At 35.0% G+C, this 19,162-nt stretch overlaps 1 protein-coding gene across 13 annotated transcripts in view; it reads left to right on the forward strand.

The window, feature by feature from the left end:
- Nucleotides 1-5,045: 5,045 nt before the first annotated feature.
- LOC105032852 (uncharacterized) overlaps nucleotides 5,046-19,162 on the forward strand; it is a 67,667-nt gene continuing 53,550 nt past the window's right edge. For 6 of the 13 annotated variants that reach the window (XM_073251981.1, XM_073251978.1, XM_073251983.1 and 3 more), the window contains exons 1-2: nucleotides 12,203-12,585; nucleotides 13,144-13,403. In XM_073251981.1, the coding sequence (XP_073108082.1) occupies nucleotides 12,238-12,585; nucleotides 13,144-13,403 (608 nt within the window). In that variant the 5' untranslated portion in view covers nucleotides 12,203-12,237. Of the gene's footprint in view, nucleotides 5,607-6,149; nucleotides 6,416-7,117; nucleotides 7,252-7,920; nucleotides 10,849-11,592; nucleotides 12,586-13,143; nucleotides 13,404-19,162 lie in introns of those variants that run through there. The other 7 variants (XR_012138622.1, XR_012138621.1, XM_073251994.1 and 4 more) reach the window with 6 other exon arrangements.

Consider the following 19,162-nt stretch of genomic DNA (forward strand, 5'->3'; position numbering starts at 1 on the left):
AATGTAGTGTATAAAGAAATCTTCCAAAATTTGAGATAGGCAAGTATCTTCTGACACCTCTACTAATATGTTTTCAGTACTTAGTTGAATATGTAATAATTTTTAATAAATACTTTCTTTATTATTTATTTGCATGTGCGTTCTTCTAATATTTATAAATATAGGCATATGATGAAAATATTCATCATCATAGTAAAAAAATCTTTATGTTTCAGCTCAATTTTTTTTGTTTCGAGTTCTTAAAGCTAAATTCATACCATCTTGCTTGATTTAACTTGGTCTGGTATTTTATTATTTCATATAGTATCTCCCAATTGAAAGTTCAGCTGCTTTCAACAAGATAACTATTGACTTATTGTTTGGAGCTGACAATTCTGTAATATAGGAGGAAAGAGTATGTTGAAACTATATTATTATTTTTATATAATTTTAGAAAAAAAATTTTTGATTTTTTTAATGCGTGTATGCTAACAACCTTACAGAATGATGACCAGGAGTTAGTTATTATCAAGTTAGAAAATTAAATGGCTTTACAGTTTTCACTATAATGACTTTCTACATGACTGTAATCGCTTTTCCAATAACATCTTTGTGCAAAAGAATTCAAAGATGATGGATCCAATTTCTCATTGAACTACCTAAATATGAGAAAGGAAGTAGAATTTGAGTTGTATTATGATGGATCCAGTTAGAAGTTGAAGTGGTTTAAAAATATTAATCTGTGATAATAAAGGAAAGATTTCATGTAATACAACTAATGTAGTGTATAAAGAAGTCTTCCAAAATTTGAGATAGACAAGTATCTTTTGACACCTCTACTAATATATTTTCAATACTTAGTTGAGTATGTAATAATTTCTAATAAATACTTTCTTTATTATATATTTGTAGGTATGTTCTTCTAATATTTATAAATATAGGTATATGATGAAAACATTCATCATCATAGTAAAAAAATCTTTATGCTTCTACTCAACTTTTTTTGTTTCGAGTTCTTAAAGCTAAATTCATACTATCTTGCTTGATTTAACTTGGTCTACTATTTTATTATTTCATGTAGTATCTCCCAATCGAAAGTTTAGCTACTTTCAATAAGGTAACTACTGACTTATTGTTTGGAGCTGACAATCCTGTAATATAGCAGGGAAGAGTATGTTGAAACTATATTATTATTTTTATATAATTTCAGAAAATTTTTTTTTTTTGATTTTTCTAATATGTGTATGCTAACAATCTTGCAGGATGATGACCAGAAGTTAGTTATTATTAAGTTGAAAAATTAAATGGCTTTATAGTTTTCACTATAATGGCTTTCTAAATGACTGTAATCGCTTTTTTAATAACATCTTTGTGCAAAAGAATTCAAAGATGATGGGTCCAGTTTCTCATTGAACTACCTAAATATGAGAAAAGAAGTAGAAATTGAATATAATGCAATGTAAAAAATAGTGCAATGTATTCAAATCGCTCAGCTTTTTTTTTTTTTTCTGATTAGCATGAACAAAAATTTCTTCTTACCTATTTTTTGTATAAGTTTGTACTGTGAAGCATAAAGCTACATATGGACCTTTTTTCCAAAGATCTATTTTGGCAGTCCATTAACTGGTAATGGCCTACTTGAGCAATATCCTGTTATAGCCTTATCTATAAAAATGAGAGAGAAAATATGGTTTTTCAAGTCTATGATCTAGATTTTTTCTCTAGAATTCGTAGCAATTCTCACTTAACTTAGTGGCGGTGGCCACTAGAATAAAATGCAGATCATAAATTTAGTCATGTACCGCATGCATTAGAGTTAAGAAATTCCATTCATAGGTTGTCCCTAGGTCTTTTGCTATAAACTGAAATTCTTTTCATGCATTATTGGTTAGGAAACAGATAACATGTAAAATGCCAAAATTCAATAGCATTTCTTTGCCTAACATACTTACATGCTATATATTCTTTTATCAGATAAGTTGATTTGATACCTATCTCAATTTCTTCCCTTTATTTATCGTTGAGTCTTTAAGATTAAAAGATATAGGTGATATTTTTGATCATATTTGCAAAGATATACCATAAAAAAATTTATTTTTGAAAAATTTTTTGTACGATATTGACAAAAAAAGATATCCAACATCAACAAAAGTTAAACTATTTATTTTGTTCTAACGAATACCACCTATTTAAAGTTAATTCATATTCTTTTAAAATCTATGTGTGTTCTTTATTCTATGTGTATCTATTTATTATTTTTTATTTCTATATGTTGGTACAGAATTATGTCGATGCCGGATGAAGCTAGAGTCGAGGGGATCATGGCCGCCGCCGGGACCTGTAAGGAAAGTCTAAACCAGAGTTGGGGGTGCTCCAGCAAGACCCTCCGACGCTCAAGTCAGTACTCTGCTTCAACAGAAATGGAGTACTCGAATGAAATTTTAGCCGAGTTTAGAGATAGTACTTAGAGCTTAGAGGAGAACGTATCTGGGGGGTCTCTTTTATAGACGGGAGAGCGTAACCGATTGACAGCAACATCCGTAACTGCCCGGTAGTGGACCGTTCGGGGCCACGTGGCGTTTGTTATGGAGAGTAGTGGTGTCCGTTGTCGGGACTTGCCGGAGAGTGGTGGGGCCACATGGAGTTTGTTACAGAGAGTGGAGTGGTGTCCGTTGTCGCGACTTGTCAGGAAGTTCGGACCGGACGACTGAAGCTCGATTGGGACGTCTGGTGGAGCGGAATAGTTCTCTGTCTCAGCAATCTAAGAGAAGCTCGGATGTTTCCGAGGTTGCTGACAGGTTAACTGTTGTTGGGTGCTGTTAGGCATTGATGCTGCAGATGGAAGTCATCTACTGTACAAACCCAGATGGAAACTTTCTGTTGGAGAAATCCGGTTGGAGTTCGATTGCTAGAAAAGTCCATCTGAAGTTTGTCTGATGTAGAAGCTTGTCTGAAGACTATCCGCTGGAGAGGTCCGGTTGCATGAGGAATCCAGTAGAAGGTTGATTGACAGTGGAATTCGGAAGGTGCTATAGAAGGTTGATCGATAGAAGAGTCCGGAAGGCGTTGTAGAAGTTCGTCTGCTGGAGGAGTCTGGAGGACACTGTGGAAGGTCAACCGTTGGAGGGGTCCGAAGGGAATTTATTCGTCGGAGGGGTCTAGTTGGCACTGTTGAAGTCCAGTTGGCGCTGTTGAAGGTTGATGGCTGGAGAGGTACGGAAGACATCGGAAACAGTCGGTCACTATAGAAATCCAACTACTGGAGCCCGTCTGTTGTAGAAGTTCGTCTGGAATCCATCCACTGTAGAAGTTCGGACAGAGTCCGATTTTTGCAGAAGTCCGAAAGGAGACCGCTTACTGTAGAAGCTCGGATGGAGATCAATTATCGTGGAAGCCCGGATGGAGACCGCTTATTGTAAAAGTTCGACTGAAGTCCGCTTGCAATAGAAGTTCGGATGAAATTCGCTTACTGTAAAAGCTTAGATGAAATTCGGAAGGCGGTCGACCACTGTAAAAACTTGGATGGAGTCTGGTTACTGTAAAAGTCCTGCTACTGGAGAAGTCCAAACATTGACAAAGTTCGAAAGAAGCTCGGAGTAAAGTCGATCGTGACAAGAAGAAGTCTGGAAGAGATTCGGAGAGTAGTCGATCACTGTAGAAAATCGACTGATAGTGAAGTCCAGAGAGTATTTGGAGTAGTCCGATAGACGACTGAAGGAGCTCATTATTGGAGAAGTCTGGAGGGTACGATAGAAGTTCGTCCGCTGGAGGAATCTGGAGGACACTGTAGAAGGTCGACTGCTTGAGGAGTCCGGATGGTACTGTGGAAGCTCGGACGGTCGGGGGAGTTCAGAAAGACGCCGCACAAGGTCGAAAGTCGGAAGAATCCTGGGAGGGTTGGCCTCTTACGAATTTCGGTTGGAGTTATTTTATACCCAACACTATATTTTAAATTTAATATATATGGATAATATTTATTAAAAAATAATAAATTATATACAAATAATTATAAAATTATTAAATTTATATAACATCTAAAGTAAAATAAAATTTCATCCGTCCTTAAAACAAAATTTCATCCGTTAGCACGGGTGAATATCTAGTATATTACGCTGGGGACCAGGGGGCTTCTCGGCTCAAGAAGTGTCAAGCTCTCAGCTCTTCAAGGAGGGTTTTTTTTTTCCCCCTTTCTCTCGCAATTTTTTTTTCCTCTCTTAGAACCTTCCCGAGCCTTCAGGTGCTCTCCCAGTTCCACGGTGGGTTTTTTTTTTTTTTTTTTTTTTTTTTTGGTTCCTTCGATCCCGTCCCGAGCCCTCTAGAACCCTCCCGAGCTATCCCGAACCCTCGCAGATGCCAGCCTCCTCGCCGCCACCTCCCGCCGGTCTCCGTCGTCGCCTACCTCTCCATCGTCACCAGCATTAGCCTTCCTGACGCCGACCTCTTCCTGCTTTGCTCGCTGCCACCTCCCACCGGTCTCCACCGTCGCATTCTCACCGGCGTCGGGCTTTCCCTTTAATCTCCCTTTGCTTTCCTTCCCACAGATCGTCCCTTTTTTTTTTACTTTTTTTGCTTGGTTCCCTTCCCGAACCCTCCATTTTTTTTTTTGCCTTTCTTTTGTTTTTGCTGATTTCTTTCCTACGTTTTCCCTCTCTCTCTCTTTTTCTCATTTTCAGATGTCTTGGTCGACTAGGAGGCTTGGAGCGCCCTAATGGGAATGAACCCCATCCGAAACCGGAGAAACCCCTCTGATCTCCGTCGGTGCTCTCCTTCCGATTGATCTCCAAAAAAGTATCGTCCTTCCCACAGATGTCCAAAAAAGAGAAAGAAATAAAAAGAAAAATAAGAAAAAGGCAAAAAAAAAAAAACAATCGATGCGGAAAAGGTCTTCCCTTTTAATTTTTCCATATTTCCTTTGTTTTCGTTGATTTTTCTATGTTTTCCTCTGATTTTTCGCAATTCTAAGAAGTCTCAATCGGATGGGAAGCTCCAGACTCTTTGCCCCGCTCTGCTCGCCGCCACCTCCCGTCGGTTTACGATGTCGCCTTCCTCCCCATCATCATCGGTATAGGCCTTCCCTCTCAAAAAAGAGAAAGAAATGAAAAGAAAAAGGAGAGAAAAGAAAAAAAAAAATCAATCAATGTGGGAAGAGGTAAGAGATTTCCGTCTTACCTTCGTTTTCATCGATTTTTTCTTTCCCTGTGTTTGGGAATAAACCCCAATGGGAACCCGAGAAACCCCTCCGACCTCTCTCAGCTGCTCTCCTTCACACAAATCTTTGCAAAAGAGAAAGAAATGAAAAGAAAAAGAAGTGAAAAGTAGAAGAAAAACCAGATCAATCTATGTGGAAAAGGTCTTACCTTTATTCTTTCCGTCTTTCCTTTATTTTCATTTCCCCTGGTTCTTCTTTTGTTTTTTCTGGTCTTAGGAGTCTCAATCGGGTGGGACTGTGGGAGGTTTGGAGCGGCCATGTAGAGAAATTTAGAGGGTTTTGTGTTGTAGTTACATGTAAGAGTTTAAAATTTTCCACGTCTCCACGTCTGTGGGGGTGTGACCTCTCCACGTCTGCGGCGAAAGCTCTGCTGGATCTTCGGCACACGTTCGAGAAGCTCATATGCCATAATTCCACTGTGAGCTATTCGTATCAAGATTGCCCTTTTCTATTCAGATTCTATAATGTTATGATTTTTATCTCAATTCTACAGCGATTTGTCGTTCCTCTAACTGAGCATTTGTTTTCCCTGTCAAAATTTCATATTTGAAGTTTCTAATAGTTATGGCGGAAGTATGTTTTCTTCTACATTTTGGTCGTAGTTTTGAGTGCTGAATTGCGAACGATTCTTTTTCTTTCTTTCTTTTTTTGTAAATGTATACTTTCTATATTATTAGATTGATTATCTTGAATTGCATCTGTTATAGTAGTACCTTTGCCTATTGACCACTCTACCCTGGCTTGCAGAAAGATTATTTTGTCTTACATATTTGTTACGCCTTTTCTGCTTTACTGGAGAATGTACATGTATAAGCTTTGCATTGTTTTATTCTTAGTATGTACTGAAGGTAGACTTTACAAATTTTTCTTCTAGATCATTTGTTCAGTCATGACAAATAAATGCTTCGTGTTTATAATTTTTCACCGTGTTTTTGTTATCCACTACCGATGGCAAACTCAGGATGCACTCAGGCATGTATTTGCCGGTAGAATTTATATCCATTGTGGATATAAAGGATTCCCCAGCACGGAATAGCCTGTCTTTTGTCTCATGTGCTTGCAATGGTATGGTTCTTATGGACGAGTCCTTGCAATTACTTCGTTGTTAAAACTCTGGATCTGAGCTGGAACCGGTTTGCAAAAGTGGATAATCTTAGGAAGCGTGCGAAGCTGCTGCGCTTGGATTTTGGGTTCAATCACTTGTGGAGAACAACATCATTTAGTGAGGTAAATTTGGTTGGTTTATGCCTACTAATTGAACAATATTATTAGCTTACAATCCTGTGCCGGGATGTGGTTTTTTCTTGAAAAAATATTTTATTTTATTAATTTTTTAATATCTATTTTATATATATTTTAAAAATAATTGAAATAATAAAAAATATATTTCGTACATAGATTATAAGCTATTTATAAGCTATTTTTTTTCTAAATTTGAGGTTTTCCATGGATCTTTTGCTGTCTAGCTCCTCCTAAAACCCCCACAGATCTCTGAAAAAGATAAAGGGGCGGTGAATCCATCTAGGGGTCAGTAACATTTCTTCTTATTAATCGGTGTTAGTCTAATAAAAAATTAGGGTTTATGTGTTATTTTTATTGAGGTTATTATATGGGAACTCGAAAAGAAATGGTAGATGTGGATGGAAGAGGTATCAATATTTGGTCTTGAAAAGGGGGTTTCTGTACGTGTGTTGGTTAAAGTGGTAAATGCCTATGTTGATCTGTTGTGATTTTTCTGAATAAAAAAATATGATTTAGTTTGTTTGCTGATGAAACGATAATGGGATTGGGGTTTAAAATGTTTATTTTTTAGGGAGTCCGTTTGATTAGACAGAAAGGAGCTTAATTGTGTTTTGCTGAAGATTGAATGTGCTTGTTTTCATTTTTTTTAATTAGGTCATAGAAGGGTTTTATATTAAATTTATGCAGCTCAAAGTTTGCGGACGAAATAAAACACGAGTTGAAGCATACAGGGGTAGGTATCATATCAATGGCAAATGCTGGTCCTAACATGAATGGAAGCCAATTCTTTATCACTCTAGCACCACATCGGTCATTGGATGGTAAGTCTAGCTGTAATCAGTTAAATGATTAGTACTCTTCATTGGTTTCTTTGCTAGCACAATATCAAAAATTTTCTTGACATACTTGCTATTTTCTAATGAGCAACAACTGGATTGTTTCTTCTTGCTGAATATGTTACATTGTGGAGATTGTCATAATTTTTTCTTTATGGCAATTTACAATCATCTTTTTTAGATTCTCTGTTCTTTCTTTTGCCTGAAAAATCTAATGGTAGTCTTGAGAGTGCGGACAGAGGACGGAGGGGGTGGAGGACGGAAGGGCTTGGTTCCGCTGCCCGCCCCATTGCTCGCCTATGGTCTCCCCGCCACCCCCCCACCCAAAAAAAAGAAAAAACCGAGGGAGATAGAAATTTGAAGGGGGGGGAGGGGGGACGGAAGGCGACATACTCCATCATTAGTATCTTGTAAACTTTCGGAGGCTGTTAAATGCAGAGATTTGGCTTTCAAATCAATGGAGTACTGGGCTTTGTTTGTGGATAATTTATTAGGTTTGATCTGATCCGGTGGATTGATTCAGACCTCGAAACATATTATTTTTAAAAAATAATAAAATTATTATTTTAAACAAATAAATTAGTATGTTATTATTTTTAAAATTAGAAAATAATATGTTATTATTTTTAAATAATATGTTATTTTTAAAATTAGATGGAGTATCGTGCCTCCTCCGGTACATAAGCACCGACGGTCCATCTCCGGGCAAAAATAGGTATTTTCTATCCCTCCTTTTTTTTTGGTCGGACCCCTCATCAACAATTAATCATTTTTTTTTCTTGATTTCTTCTTCCATCACCACTCTTTGTACACATTCTTTTTATTTCTACCTGCTCCCCCTTTTTTTCTCCATTCCTCTTCTCCATTGCGAGCCTCTCCGCTCTCTAAACACTAATCCTAACCTTGATATACGTTCCTATTTTGAGGCCTTATCTTTAACCCTAATCCTGGAGATGGATATTGATCATTTTTTTCCTCCTGTTTTCGGTCATCTTCTCCGATCTGATCACCTTGCCGCATAAACCCTAACCCTAAACTCGATGTGACCCTGACGTGACCCTAACCTTGACCGTGACCCAACATTAACACTAATCCTAACCCTAATTGTAGGCTTATCCCTAATCCAAAGCCTAACATAAACTTTAGCCCAAATACTAACCCAATCGATTAATCTCTTTCTCTCACCCACCCTAACACAAACCCAAATCCTGTTCCAGTCAGTTGACGTGATCCTGAACCTAACCTGATCCAGAAACCAACCCTAACCCTAACCTCCTCACATTGAATTCAAAACATAACCTAATCAACTGACCTCCTGATCCTAACCTTAAGCCAACCCTATCCTGGCCCAATCACCAATCCTGGCCCCACCCTCCCAGTATCAAACCCTAACACCAACTGGATTAAACCCCTTCCACTATTCGGCTAAGACCCCAATCCCAACCCACAAACTTGATCCCAACATTGACCTTGCCCCAACCTGGTCCGATCGGACCCTAGCTTTAAACCCAATCCTGATCCTAACTCGATTAACTCACCCTAACCCTAACCCAATTAATTCCCTACTCCTGACCCAATAACCAAAACTTATAGCTCGATTAACTTGACCCTGACCTAACTCCCACCCAAACCAGATCAGTCCACCCTAACCTTAATCCAATCAACCCCCCTTCTTATCCTAACCCAACCCTGATCCTGACCTGACCTGACCTAATCCCCTAACCTGATTAATCATTCTTTAACCCTAACCTACAATCCCATTCTTGATTCCACCCTCACCCAGACCTAACTTGATCCAACCTGGCCCGACACAATCCTTGACCCTAACCCGATTCACCCAATTACACATTCACCTAACCCAAGACTGGAAACCTGTGGAACCATAACCCAAATCCAAAACCCGTTAACCCGAATCCTAATCTATGTTCCTACGATCTGCGACCTGTTCAACATGAGTGGATGGCTGTTCAAAATGAACAGCAACCCTCCGTGGCCATGGATAGGCCCTCTATCCCAACACCCGATCCATGGACAAATAATGCCCTCTCTAATGGAGTGGATGGCTGCATAAAATATGCAGCAACCCTTCATGTCTAACAATAGCTTACTGCGGCGCAAATGATCGGAGATCTCCTCCTAATTGATGCATCCTGGATGACAGTAGGTTGCGGCAAACTTGGCAGCAATCCCCCAAACAGTTCATGAGCCCACACCCCCCACCCCCCTCCCCCTACCAAAAAAAAAAAAAAAGAAGGAACCATCACATTCCTACATCAACGGACCCTTCTCAGATGATGCGCTATGGGAGTTGGAAGGCTGTGGGAAAGCCAGCAGCAACCCCCCCAACTTCTGATGAGAATATCCCAACCCAAGCGGAAAACAATGCAGGACCACATCTAAGGGTAGCCTTTCTTAAATAGAAAACTAACCAGCCCCCCCCTCCCCCAATCCACGACCGAGCCCATCCAAGGTAGATATACTCTCTACCATCGATTATTTTTGAACTTGTTCATATTTTGTTACTTATTATTTTTTTTTATCTACATCTTCCTGTATTTTTCTCGTCTTCTCCACGATTTATTTCCATCCTTTTGTTTTTTCCGTCGTCTTCTCCAATCCCACCTTCTTTGCAACCCTATCCTAAACCCTAACCCTAACTCAGAGTCCCAATCCTAACCCAATCTCTAACCCAAAGTTGAACCCTAACCCAAGTTATAACCCTAACCCTAACCATAATCGGACCCCTAACCCTACCTGAAACTCTAATCTTGACTGTAACTGAAGGCCTAACCCTCACAACCAACCCAAGTACAGTCCTTACCCTAACCCGAGTTTTAATCCAAATCATAGACCCAACCCTAGTCTGGAAAAATTCTAAGCATCTCTTATATATGATTTCATCAGCTCTTCACATGTATCTGAAGCCTATGTAGCATGCTATGATTCAATCACTTTTCTTTTAATTGCATCAGCCTGTGGAATCCTTGCATAATGATCCATCTAAACTTATGGTGGCGGCAGCGAGAGGTGGGGGAGGAGAAAGGAGGGCAGTGGTGGGCGGCTAGGGACGGCGGATCTCGAGGTTCCGGAGTGCATTGGCTGGAAGGAGGGGTTAGGATTGGGGTTGAAAGCCAAGGCGGGGCCGCGAGGCGCCGGAGGAGAAGGGATGGGAGGACGCCATGGTTGGCATCACCCGACTAGCCAATGACGGCAATGGACAGTGATGCTTGACTATGGGACCCTCAAGACCCCTTCCAAGAGGCCCCTCATGGAGCTCCCGAACCTCACCCTTGCCAAGGCCATCGCCGCCGAGTGGGAGTACTAGGTTTGCGTCTTCTCAGCTTCTTTGCTCTTTTGCCTTGCTTTTCTGAATTCTACATTTCGGTATTTTTGATCAATTTTGGTTATAAGTTTACTTATTTAAACTCAGAGAAGAATGATGAGTAAGTTTATTGGTACTTTGATATTTGTATGAAATGTGTGGGAGGTGGCACTAATTTTGAGGTCTGATGTTTGTGGATCAAATTCAATCTTCAATCAAAAAGGTAGCTGCTGTTCTTGAAGGAGAAAATATTAACAAAGGTAAATTGTGAGCTTTTTTTATTTTAATTAATTATTTTTTATTTGCTCTCATCCTTTATTTTTGTATTTTTTAAATGGTATCTTTCTTAATTGCTATCTGAATGTGTCTCAGAACCAAATTTGGTCTAACAAATCATTGAAATCTTTTGTCATTTGAAATAGAACAATGCAAAATTTGATCTGAAATTTTGAATCAGTTATGAATATGACTGCACATTATTTATTTATTCCATGTATTCATATACAGGATACTGGTAAAGTGCGAAATTGTGTGTATGATATCCACACAGGAATAAAGGGAAGTTTCATATATAACATTGTGCATTACCTGTTCCCCAGTGTGCTCGAGAAAAACAATCATCAACAAAGTCTTAATCTCTCTGTATAAAACCAAGTCCTTGTCTTCAGGCATATGAAATTGTTCATCATTTTTATTGTGCATCCCCAAGTTAGGTTAACTTGAAGCCTAATCCTGCGTTCTTCTCCATGCTTGAATTTTTTTCTGTACATTTGCTACATATATGTGAAACTTGAGCATCATCTGGGCCTTGCAATCTCAAATTCCTTACCTTATTCCCAGAGATCGTCCTTTTTTTCTTTTTTTTTTTACTTTTTTTTTTGCTTCGTTCCTTTCTCGAACCCACCATTTTTTTTTTTTGCCTTTCTTTTGTTTCTGCTGATTTCTTTCTTACGTTTTCCCTCTTATTCTCTCTCTCTCTCTCTTTTTTTTTTTTCCATTTTCAGTTGTCTCAGTCGGGTAGGAGGCTTGGAGGTGCCCTAATGGGAATGAAACCCATTTGAAATCGGAGAAACCCCTCTGATCTCCGTCGGTGCTCTCCTTCCGATTGATCTCCAAAAAAAAGTATCTTCCTTCCCATAGATCTCCAAAAAAGAGAAAGAAATAAAAAAAAAATAAGGAAAAGGCAAAAGAAAAAAATGAACAATCGATGCAGAAAAGGTCTTCCCTTTTAATTTTTCCATGTTTCCTTTGTTTTCATTGATTTTTCTATGTTTTCCTCTGATTTTTCACAATTCTAAGGTGTCTCAATCGGATGGGAAGCTCCGGACTCTTTGCAATCGGATGGGAAGCTCCGGACTCTTTGCCCTGCTTTGCTCGCCGCCACCTTCCGCCGGTATATGACATCGCCTTCCTCTCTATCATCATCGGCATCGGCCTTCCCTCTCAAAAAAGAGAAAGAAATGAAAAAAAAAAAAGAAGAGTAAAGAAAAAAAAAAAATCAATCTATGTGGGAAGAGGTAAGAGTTTTCCTTCTTTCCTTCATTTTCATTGATTTTTTCTTTCCTTGTGCTTGGGAATAAACCCCGGTGGGAACCTGAGAAACCCCTCCGATCTCCCTCACCTGCCCTCCTTCCGCAAAAGAGAAAGAAATGAAAAGAAAAAAAAGCGAAAAGGAGAAGAAAAATCAGATCAATCTATGTGGAAAAGGTCTTACCTTTATTCTTTCTGTCTTTCTTTTATTTTCATTGATTTTTCTGTTTTCCCCTGGCTCTTCCTCTGTTTTTTCTGGTCTTAGGAGTCTCAATCGGGTGGGACTGTGGGAGGTTTGGAGCGGCCATATAGCGAAATTTAGAGGGTTTTGTATTGTAGTTACGTATAAGAGTTTAAAATTTTCCACGTCTCCACGTCTGTGGGGGTGTGACGTCTCCACGTCTGCGGCGAAGGCTCTGCTGGAGCTTCGGCGCACGTTCGAGAAGCTCATATGCCATAATTCCACCGTGAGCTATTTGTATCAAGATTGCTCTTTTCTTTTCAGATTTTATAATGTTATGATTTTTATCTCAATTCTACAGCGATTTGTCGTTCCTCTAACTGAGCATTTGTTTTCCTATAGACATCTCTGTCAAAATTTCATATTTGAAGTTTCTAATAGTTACGGGGGCATTATGTTTTCTTCTTGATTTTGGTCGTAGTTTTGAGTGCTGAACTGCGAACGATTCTTTTTCTTCTTTCTTTCTTTTTTTTTTTTTAATGTATACTTTCTATATTATTAGATTGACAATCTTGAATTGCATCTGTTATTGTAGTACCTTTGCCTATTGACCACTCTACCCTGGCTTGCAGAAAGATTATTGTCTTACATATTTGTTACGCCTTTTCTGCTTTACTGGAGAATGTACATGTATAAGCTTTGCATTATTTTATTCTTAGTATGTACTGAAGGTAGACTTTACAAAGTTTTCTTCTAGATCATTTGTTCAGTCATGACAAATAAATGCTTCGTGTTTATAATTTTTCAATGTGTTTTTGTTATCCACTACTGATGGCAAACTCAGGATGCACTCAGGCATGTATTTGCCAGTAGAATTGTGGATATAAAGGATTCCCCAGCACGGAATAGCCTGTCTTTTGTCTCATGTGCTTGCAATGGTGTGGTTCTTATGGACGAGTCCTTGCAATTACTTCCTGTTGTTAAAACTCTGGACCTGAGGCGGAACCGGTTTGCAAAAGTGGATAATCTTAGGAAGCGTGCGAAGCTGCTGCACTTTGATTTTTTGGGTTCAATCACTTGCGGAGAACATCATCATTTAGTGAGGTAAATTTGGTTAGATTATGCCTACTAATTTAACAATATTATTAGCTTATTACTCTGTGCCATGGGATGCAGTTTTTTTTTTTTTGAAAAAATATTTTATTTTATTAATTTTTTAATATCTATTCTATGTATATTTTAAAAATAATTAAAATAATAAAAAAATATATTTTGTATGTAGTGTAGATTATAAGTTATTTATAAGTTATTTTTTTTTTAAATTTGAGATTTTTCATGAATCTTTTGCCGGTAGCTCCTCCTCAAACCTCTGCAAATCTTTGAAAAAGAGAAAGGGGTGGTGAATCCGTCTAAGGGTCACTTTCATTTCTTCTTATTAATAGGTGTTAGATAAATTGGTATCACAATTATTTTTCATATTGGAGAGGAGATTTGTCGATTTTTTTAGCCGTATAGAGAGCGGATCGGATAATGAGTAGGATAAATTTTGTGTTAGTCGAGAAAGATGTTTAGGATGGAAAGTCGCAAATTAACTGTTGGTGTCGTCTCTATGGTTGGTATCTTTAGATCTTTTATCGTATTTTTTAAATTTAAAATGCGTGAAAAATTTATTTGTAATAGAGTCATGTCAATAAAAAATAAATTTTTTTTTGTATGTTTTGAGGAGTTAGAGGAAAGTATAGATAATTGAAAAATACTTTAAAGTAAATTTTAATGAAATATATCATAAGATATATATTTTTTAAAAAATAAATATTTTGTTAAAATTATAGAAAATTTTTTTTCTGTTAGCTCCAATCAAGAAATGTTATGTCTTTTAAAAAGAGAAGATTCAGATCAAATACTTTGTGAAAATAATATAAATATTTGTATATAAGATTTGTTCAGATCTCTATCAAGTCATTAACTCGAATGGATCTTAATATTTCAGCACTAGGCTGTTTAAGAGACTGTCCAAATCTAGATTTTAAAGATTTTCTATTAGGATTCATAGAAGCTAATTTGAGTAATGGATCAGTATTCTTTAATGTTGGTCCAAACTTCTCTGTTTCATTAACAGATCCAAATATCTTTGATTGTCTCATTTTTAATCTGATTACTTCAGGTACGAAATGAAATCAGGAACAGAGAATCTATCTGTTATTTATAGAATCTATTATAAAGCTATGACTATTGTTAGTTTTGGGGTAAAACTAGCAATTTCAAAGGGATTAACTACTTTGTTTATGGTCAATGCAATAAATAATTATATAATTTTTAAAAGATTAAAATGGGATGAAATAAATATGTCAGGAAAATGGACTCTATATCAAGTTATAGAATCCAAGGAAGTTCAAAACTTTGAAGTTAATAGAATCATAAAAATTCCCGACGGGATGTAGAAGAATATTTCTCTATTAGTAGAATAATTACAATAAATAGGAGAATTTTTACATTTGATATACCTACTTTTGAAAAGAAAAAAAAGGCTCAATCAAGATTTTCAGATATTGCATATGCTATGTATGAGCCGGTAAGATCTAAACTTGAAATTAGTATAATTGATTTTGATGAATTTGAGATAAATAAAAAATAGCTAAAGAGAGAATTTGATTCTGAAGAAAATAGAGATAAAAAATAATAATTTTTCGATACTTTTAATAAGAAGCGAAACATTATTAAAGATTTTTAGTTTAAATAAATGAAAACTGAAGAAAGATATATCTTCTTCTTTGATTGGTTTAATAACTACTTTGAGGATATCAGATTTGGTCTACAAGTTGCTATGGTCAAAACTATTTTTAGATTGTGGAAAACTGAAAGAGGTCCTGATATAGATTTAATACATCTTTCTTTTGAATCTATACTAGTTGATGGAGGAATTTGTGCTAGTTCTGTAAAATTGTTTGCTATTGGTCTTAAAGAAATTTCTAAGGTAGAACATCTTAGGTAGATTATTAAACAACAAAATTTTACTAATCTTGCTCTTAGTATTATAAAAAAACAAACAGAAAGAATTGAGAATATTCTTCTAGAAAGAAGATAAGAAGTTGGAACAATCATTAGAAAATTTTTTGAAAATTTGAAGATAAAAAAAAGGTTCAAATACTATTTAGTAATGAAGAATTTTTTTTTTGAGAAATGCTCTATCTATGTTTAATGTTCGTGAGTTAGATTCTTCTAAGATTAGACTAGGATCAATTTTTTTGGATGAATTTATTAGCCAAATTAGTGCTAAGATGAATGGCCTCAAGCTGAAAGACATGATAAATTATCTATTTGCTGAATCTTCTGAGGAATTGTATATCTCAAGATGAAGGATATTATTTTGAAGACTCTGAGGAAGAAATTAATCGAATTACAAAGGACATAGATAATTTAGAGGTTAACAGACTTTATGACTACAAATCTTTAAGATAGATTTTTAGAATAAAAAATTATTATCCTAGATCAATTTATGCAGATTTACGGTTGCAAGAAAATTTTGATATTATCTCTTCACAATTTGATGGAAGAAGTGTGGAGTGGAATTTAGATGGATTTTCTGAATATCAAATCATTATCATGTGTCATTTAATAATGATGTATGTAAATGCTTGTAGAGTTCAAAAAAATTTTAAATCAAATATAGTTATTATGATAGTATCTGGCTTTTTAGGACAATTAAGAGATTGGTGGGATAATTATCTCACTATTCGTAAAAAGCATGAGATTATGATTGCTATCAAAAGAGAATTTGATGGAACTCTTTTGGGAAATTCTTCTGATGCAGTAGTTATCTTAATTTTAAATATTCTTTACCATTTTGTAGGAGACTATGTAGATATATATGAAAAAATTAGGGAACAATTGATCAATCTCAAGTATAAAACTATATCTTATTTTAGATGGTAAAAAGATACATATTTTTTTAAATTTTATCAACTTTCTGATCCAAATCAAGAGTTTTGGAAAGACAATTTCATATTAGGATTATCTCTTTTGTTTGCTGAGAATGTTAGAAATAGATTAAGAAATGAAGGAGATGGTAGTATCAATTACAAGCAATAAGATATGGAAAAAATAGTTCAAAAGATACCATTAGTAGGAGCTGAATTATATAATGATTTAAAGAAAAAGAATTAGGTAATTTTTGTTATCAATTTGGATTTGAATTAGATCAATCATATAAAAAAAATCTGAAAAATTTAAAAAATATAAAAAAAAATATTATGATAAAAGATCTTCAAAGAAAGGAAAGAGTTTTTCTAAATAATATTTTAAAAAGAACAAAGTGAAGATTGAATATCTAAAAAAAAAATCTCTGATCTGTTATAAATGCAATTAGGAAGGATATCTAGCAAATTGATGCAATAAAATACCAGGGCAAAAATTAAAGAAATATTTGAAGAAAAAATTTTGAAAGATATGAAAGAAAAGTTAAAAGAGTTGATTAATAATTTGGATTTAGAATTAGAATATGAAATCAATAACTCTGAAGAATCTTTTTGTTGTGAAGAAATTCTTCATGATCATATCAGTGATAAAACTATTTCAGTGTTATCTAATGAAGAATAATTTATAGCTGATATGATCGATTTTTTTAAAAATCTTGAAGATAGGCAGAGTCAATTGGAGAAGTTTTTTACCTTAATCAAAATTTGAAAATTCAAAAATTTTAAAATTTTTGTATAAATTGAAAATTTTTATATCATAGATGAAGTTTTTCAAAGACTAAGGTAAATCAAACAGAAAAAATTCAAAAATTCAACTGTACGAGAGAATATCTAATTTAACTGTATGAGAGAAGACTATTTAACTGTATGAGAGAAGATCTAATTTCTCTCATATACTGTGAAAAGTCAATTCAAAAAATTCAGATAGCAAATGTGAAAAATTTGAGTGTACATTATAAGATTCCTGAAGTTCGTATTTGTATAAAGAAAACTTGTGTCAAAACTTCATTTTTATTAATTAACATCTTAAAATAAGAAGTTATATTAGAATTTTTTTTTTTAACTCAAATCAAACCCTTCACAGTTACGAATGAAGGTATATCTGCTTTAATAAAAGGCAAAAATATTATGTTTAAATTCTGTTCAGAACTAGAAAATTTTTTTTTAGATTTTTTAAACAAATATGTAGAAGTAAAAATTGTAAATATATTATTTAATAATTTTTTTTTGAATAACAGAAAGAAAAAAAGTAGCATCCACTTCGAAAGAAAAGGATTTAAAATGATTACACTCACCTCTTTATCTTAATAAGATATTGTTGAAGAAGAATATCTATCCAATCTGAACAATTTTGTAGAAGGTAAAATTTTTAGCCCTAAAATTTCTCATCCTCCACTCCTTATTTCTCTTGAAGAACATTCAAAAAAAAAATATACAATGAGCCAAAAAAAAAGGATGAGTTATTAGAAGAAAGTATAAGAAGATTTAACTCTTGATCTTCAGAGTATTATTTTCGATAAAATAATGCAACCTCAGGAAGCCAAAAAAATATTCAGAAAATTATATTCCTACCTTGCAATAGAGTGGTATTGGCTAATATTTATTATACCAAACATCAACATCAAAGTCACTCAAACTATGATCAGAGCTCTCTATAAGAGATTGGTCAGAAAAGTTTCTATTGACTGTTCTTATCCTATGGATATATTCTCAGATGTAGTTTCTTCTATTCTGAAGCAAGCTCGAAAAAGCAAAAAAAAATTAGACATATTGATATGCAGCAGCATTGATGAAAGAGAAATTAAAAAAATTATATATTTTTTTCAGATTTATCATATAACTCTATAATCAGAAAGAAAAATTGAATATATCCCCAGATGCAATCAATTCAAGTTCATCAACGGAATAGAGGTTGAAGAATTTATAGAAAATACTGATATGGAGCATTATATACTCTTGGACAGCCAAGAGCAAGAGTTTTCATGCAGAAAAATTTTGGACAGATGGAAGGATATTGGTTACCACAGACCTATCCATAGTTCCAGAGAAAGAAGGGAGTTGGGATATTTTGCTAAATCTAGAAAATTATCTTGATAAAATAAAGAATGAATTAGAGTATTCTTGGAATAAATATGATTCATTTTTATTAAAGCGAAAAAGAAGATAAGACTATCCAAGAATTTGATGACTTCTTCAACCTTGCCTTACTCTTTGGCATTGAAGAATGAGGAAAAAAAAAGCTTTCTACTAACCCTTCTACCAAAATCTTGGTAGAAAATTATGATTTAAATTTTTTTTACATTTTAAGCTTGTTTATATTATTTTTTATAGTACTGTAGCTATACTGTAACTAATTACTGTAGCATATGCATTGTGCAGTATTGTAGCAGAAATACTGTACAGTATTGTTGCGCACTGTAGCATGTAACTATAGCACGATGGTAAACAACCAGAATGCTATCGAGACTGTGAAATAAACAAAGGATCAGTCTCTTAAAGGTAAACAATCTTAAGGTTGGTAGAGATTGTGAAGTAAACAATGGATCAATCAGGGTAAACAATCCAAATACCATCTATAACATGCTATAAGGTTGTACTAAAAATATAGTGCAATCTATCGTGCAATCGTGAAGTAAACAACGAAGTGATTATATGCTATTAAATTAGTCAATGTACTCTTTTGTTTATTTCTTTAAGCTTTGTTATGTTGTTTAGATACTATACTTTGTTTCATTCTGTTAAGTTTTATTTATCTTTTATTTTATATTAAACAGTTTTATTTTGTTTAAGTTTATTTGTTCTTAGTTAAATTTAGTTCTGTCTTACTGTATTTAAATTTATTAGTTCTTATCTAAATTTTATTTCTTTTATTTCTATTTTAGTTTGTTC

The sequence above is a fragment of the Elaeis guineensis genome, chromosome 1 (assembly GCF_000442705.2).
Source record: "Elaeis guineensis isolate ETL-2024a chromosome 1, EG11, whole genome shotgun sequence".
Classification (NCBI taxonomy): Eukaryota; Viridiplantae; Streptophyta; class Magnoliopsida; order Arecales; family Arecaceae; genus Elaeis; species Elaeis guineensis.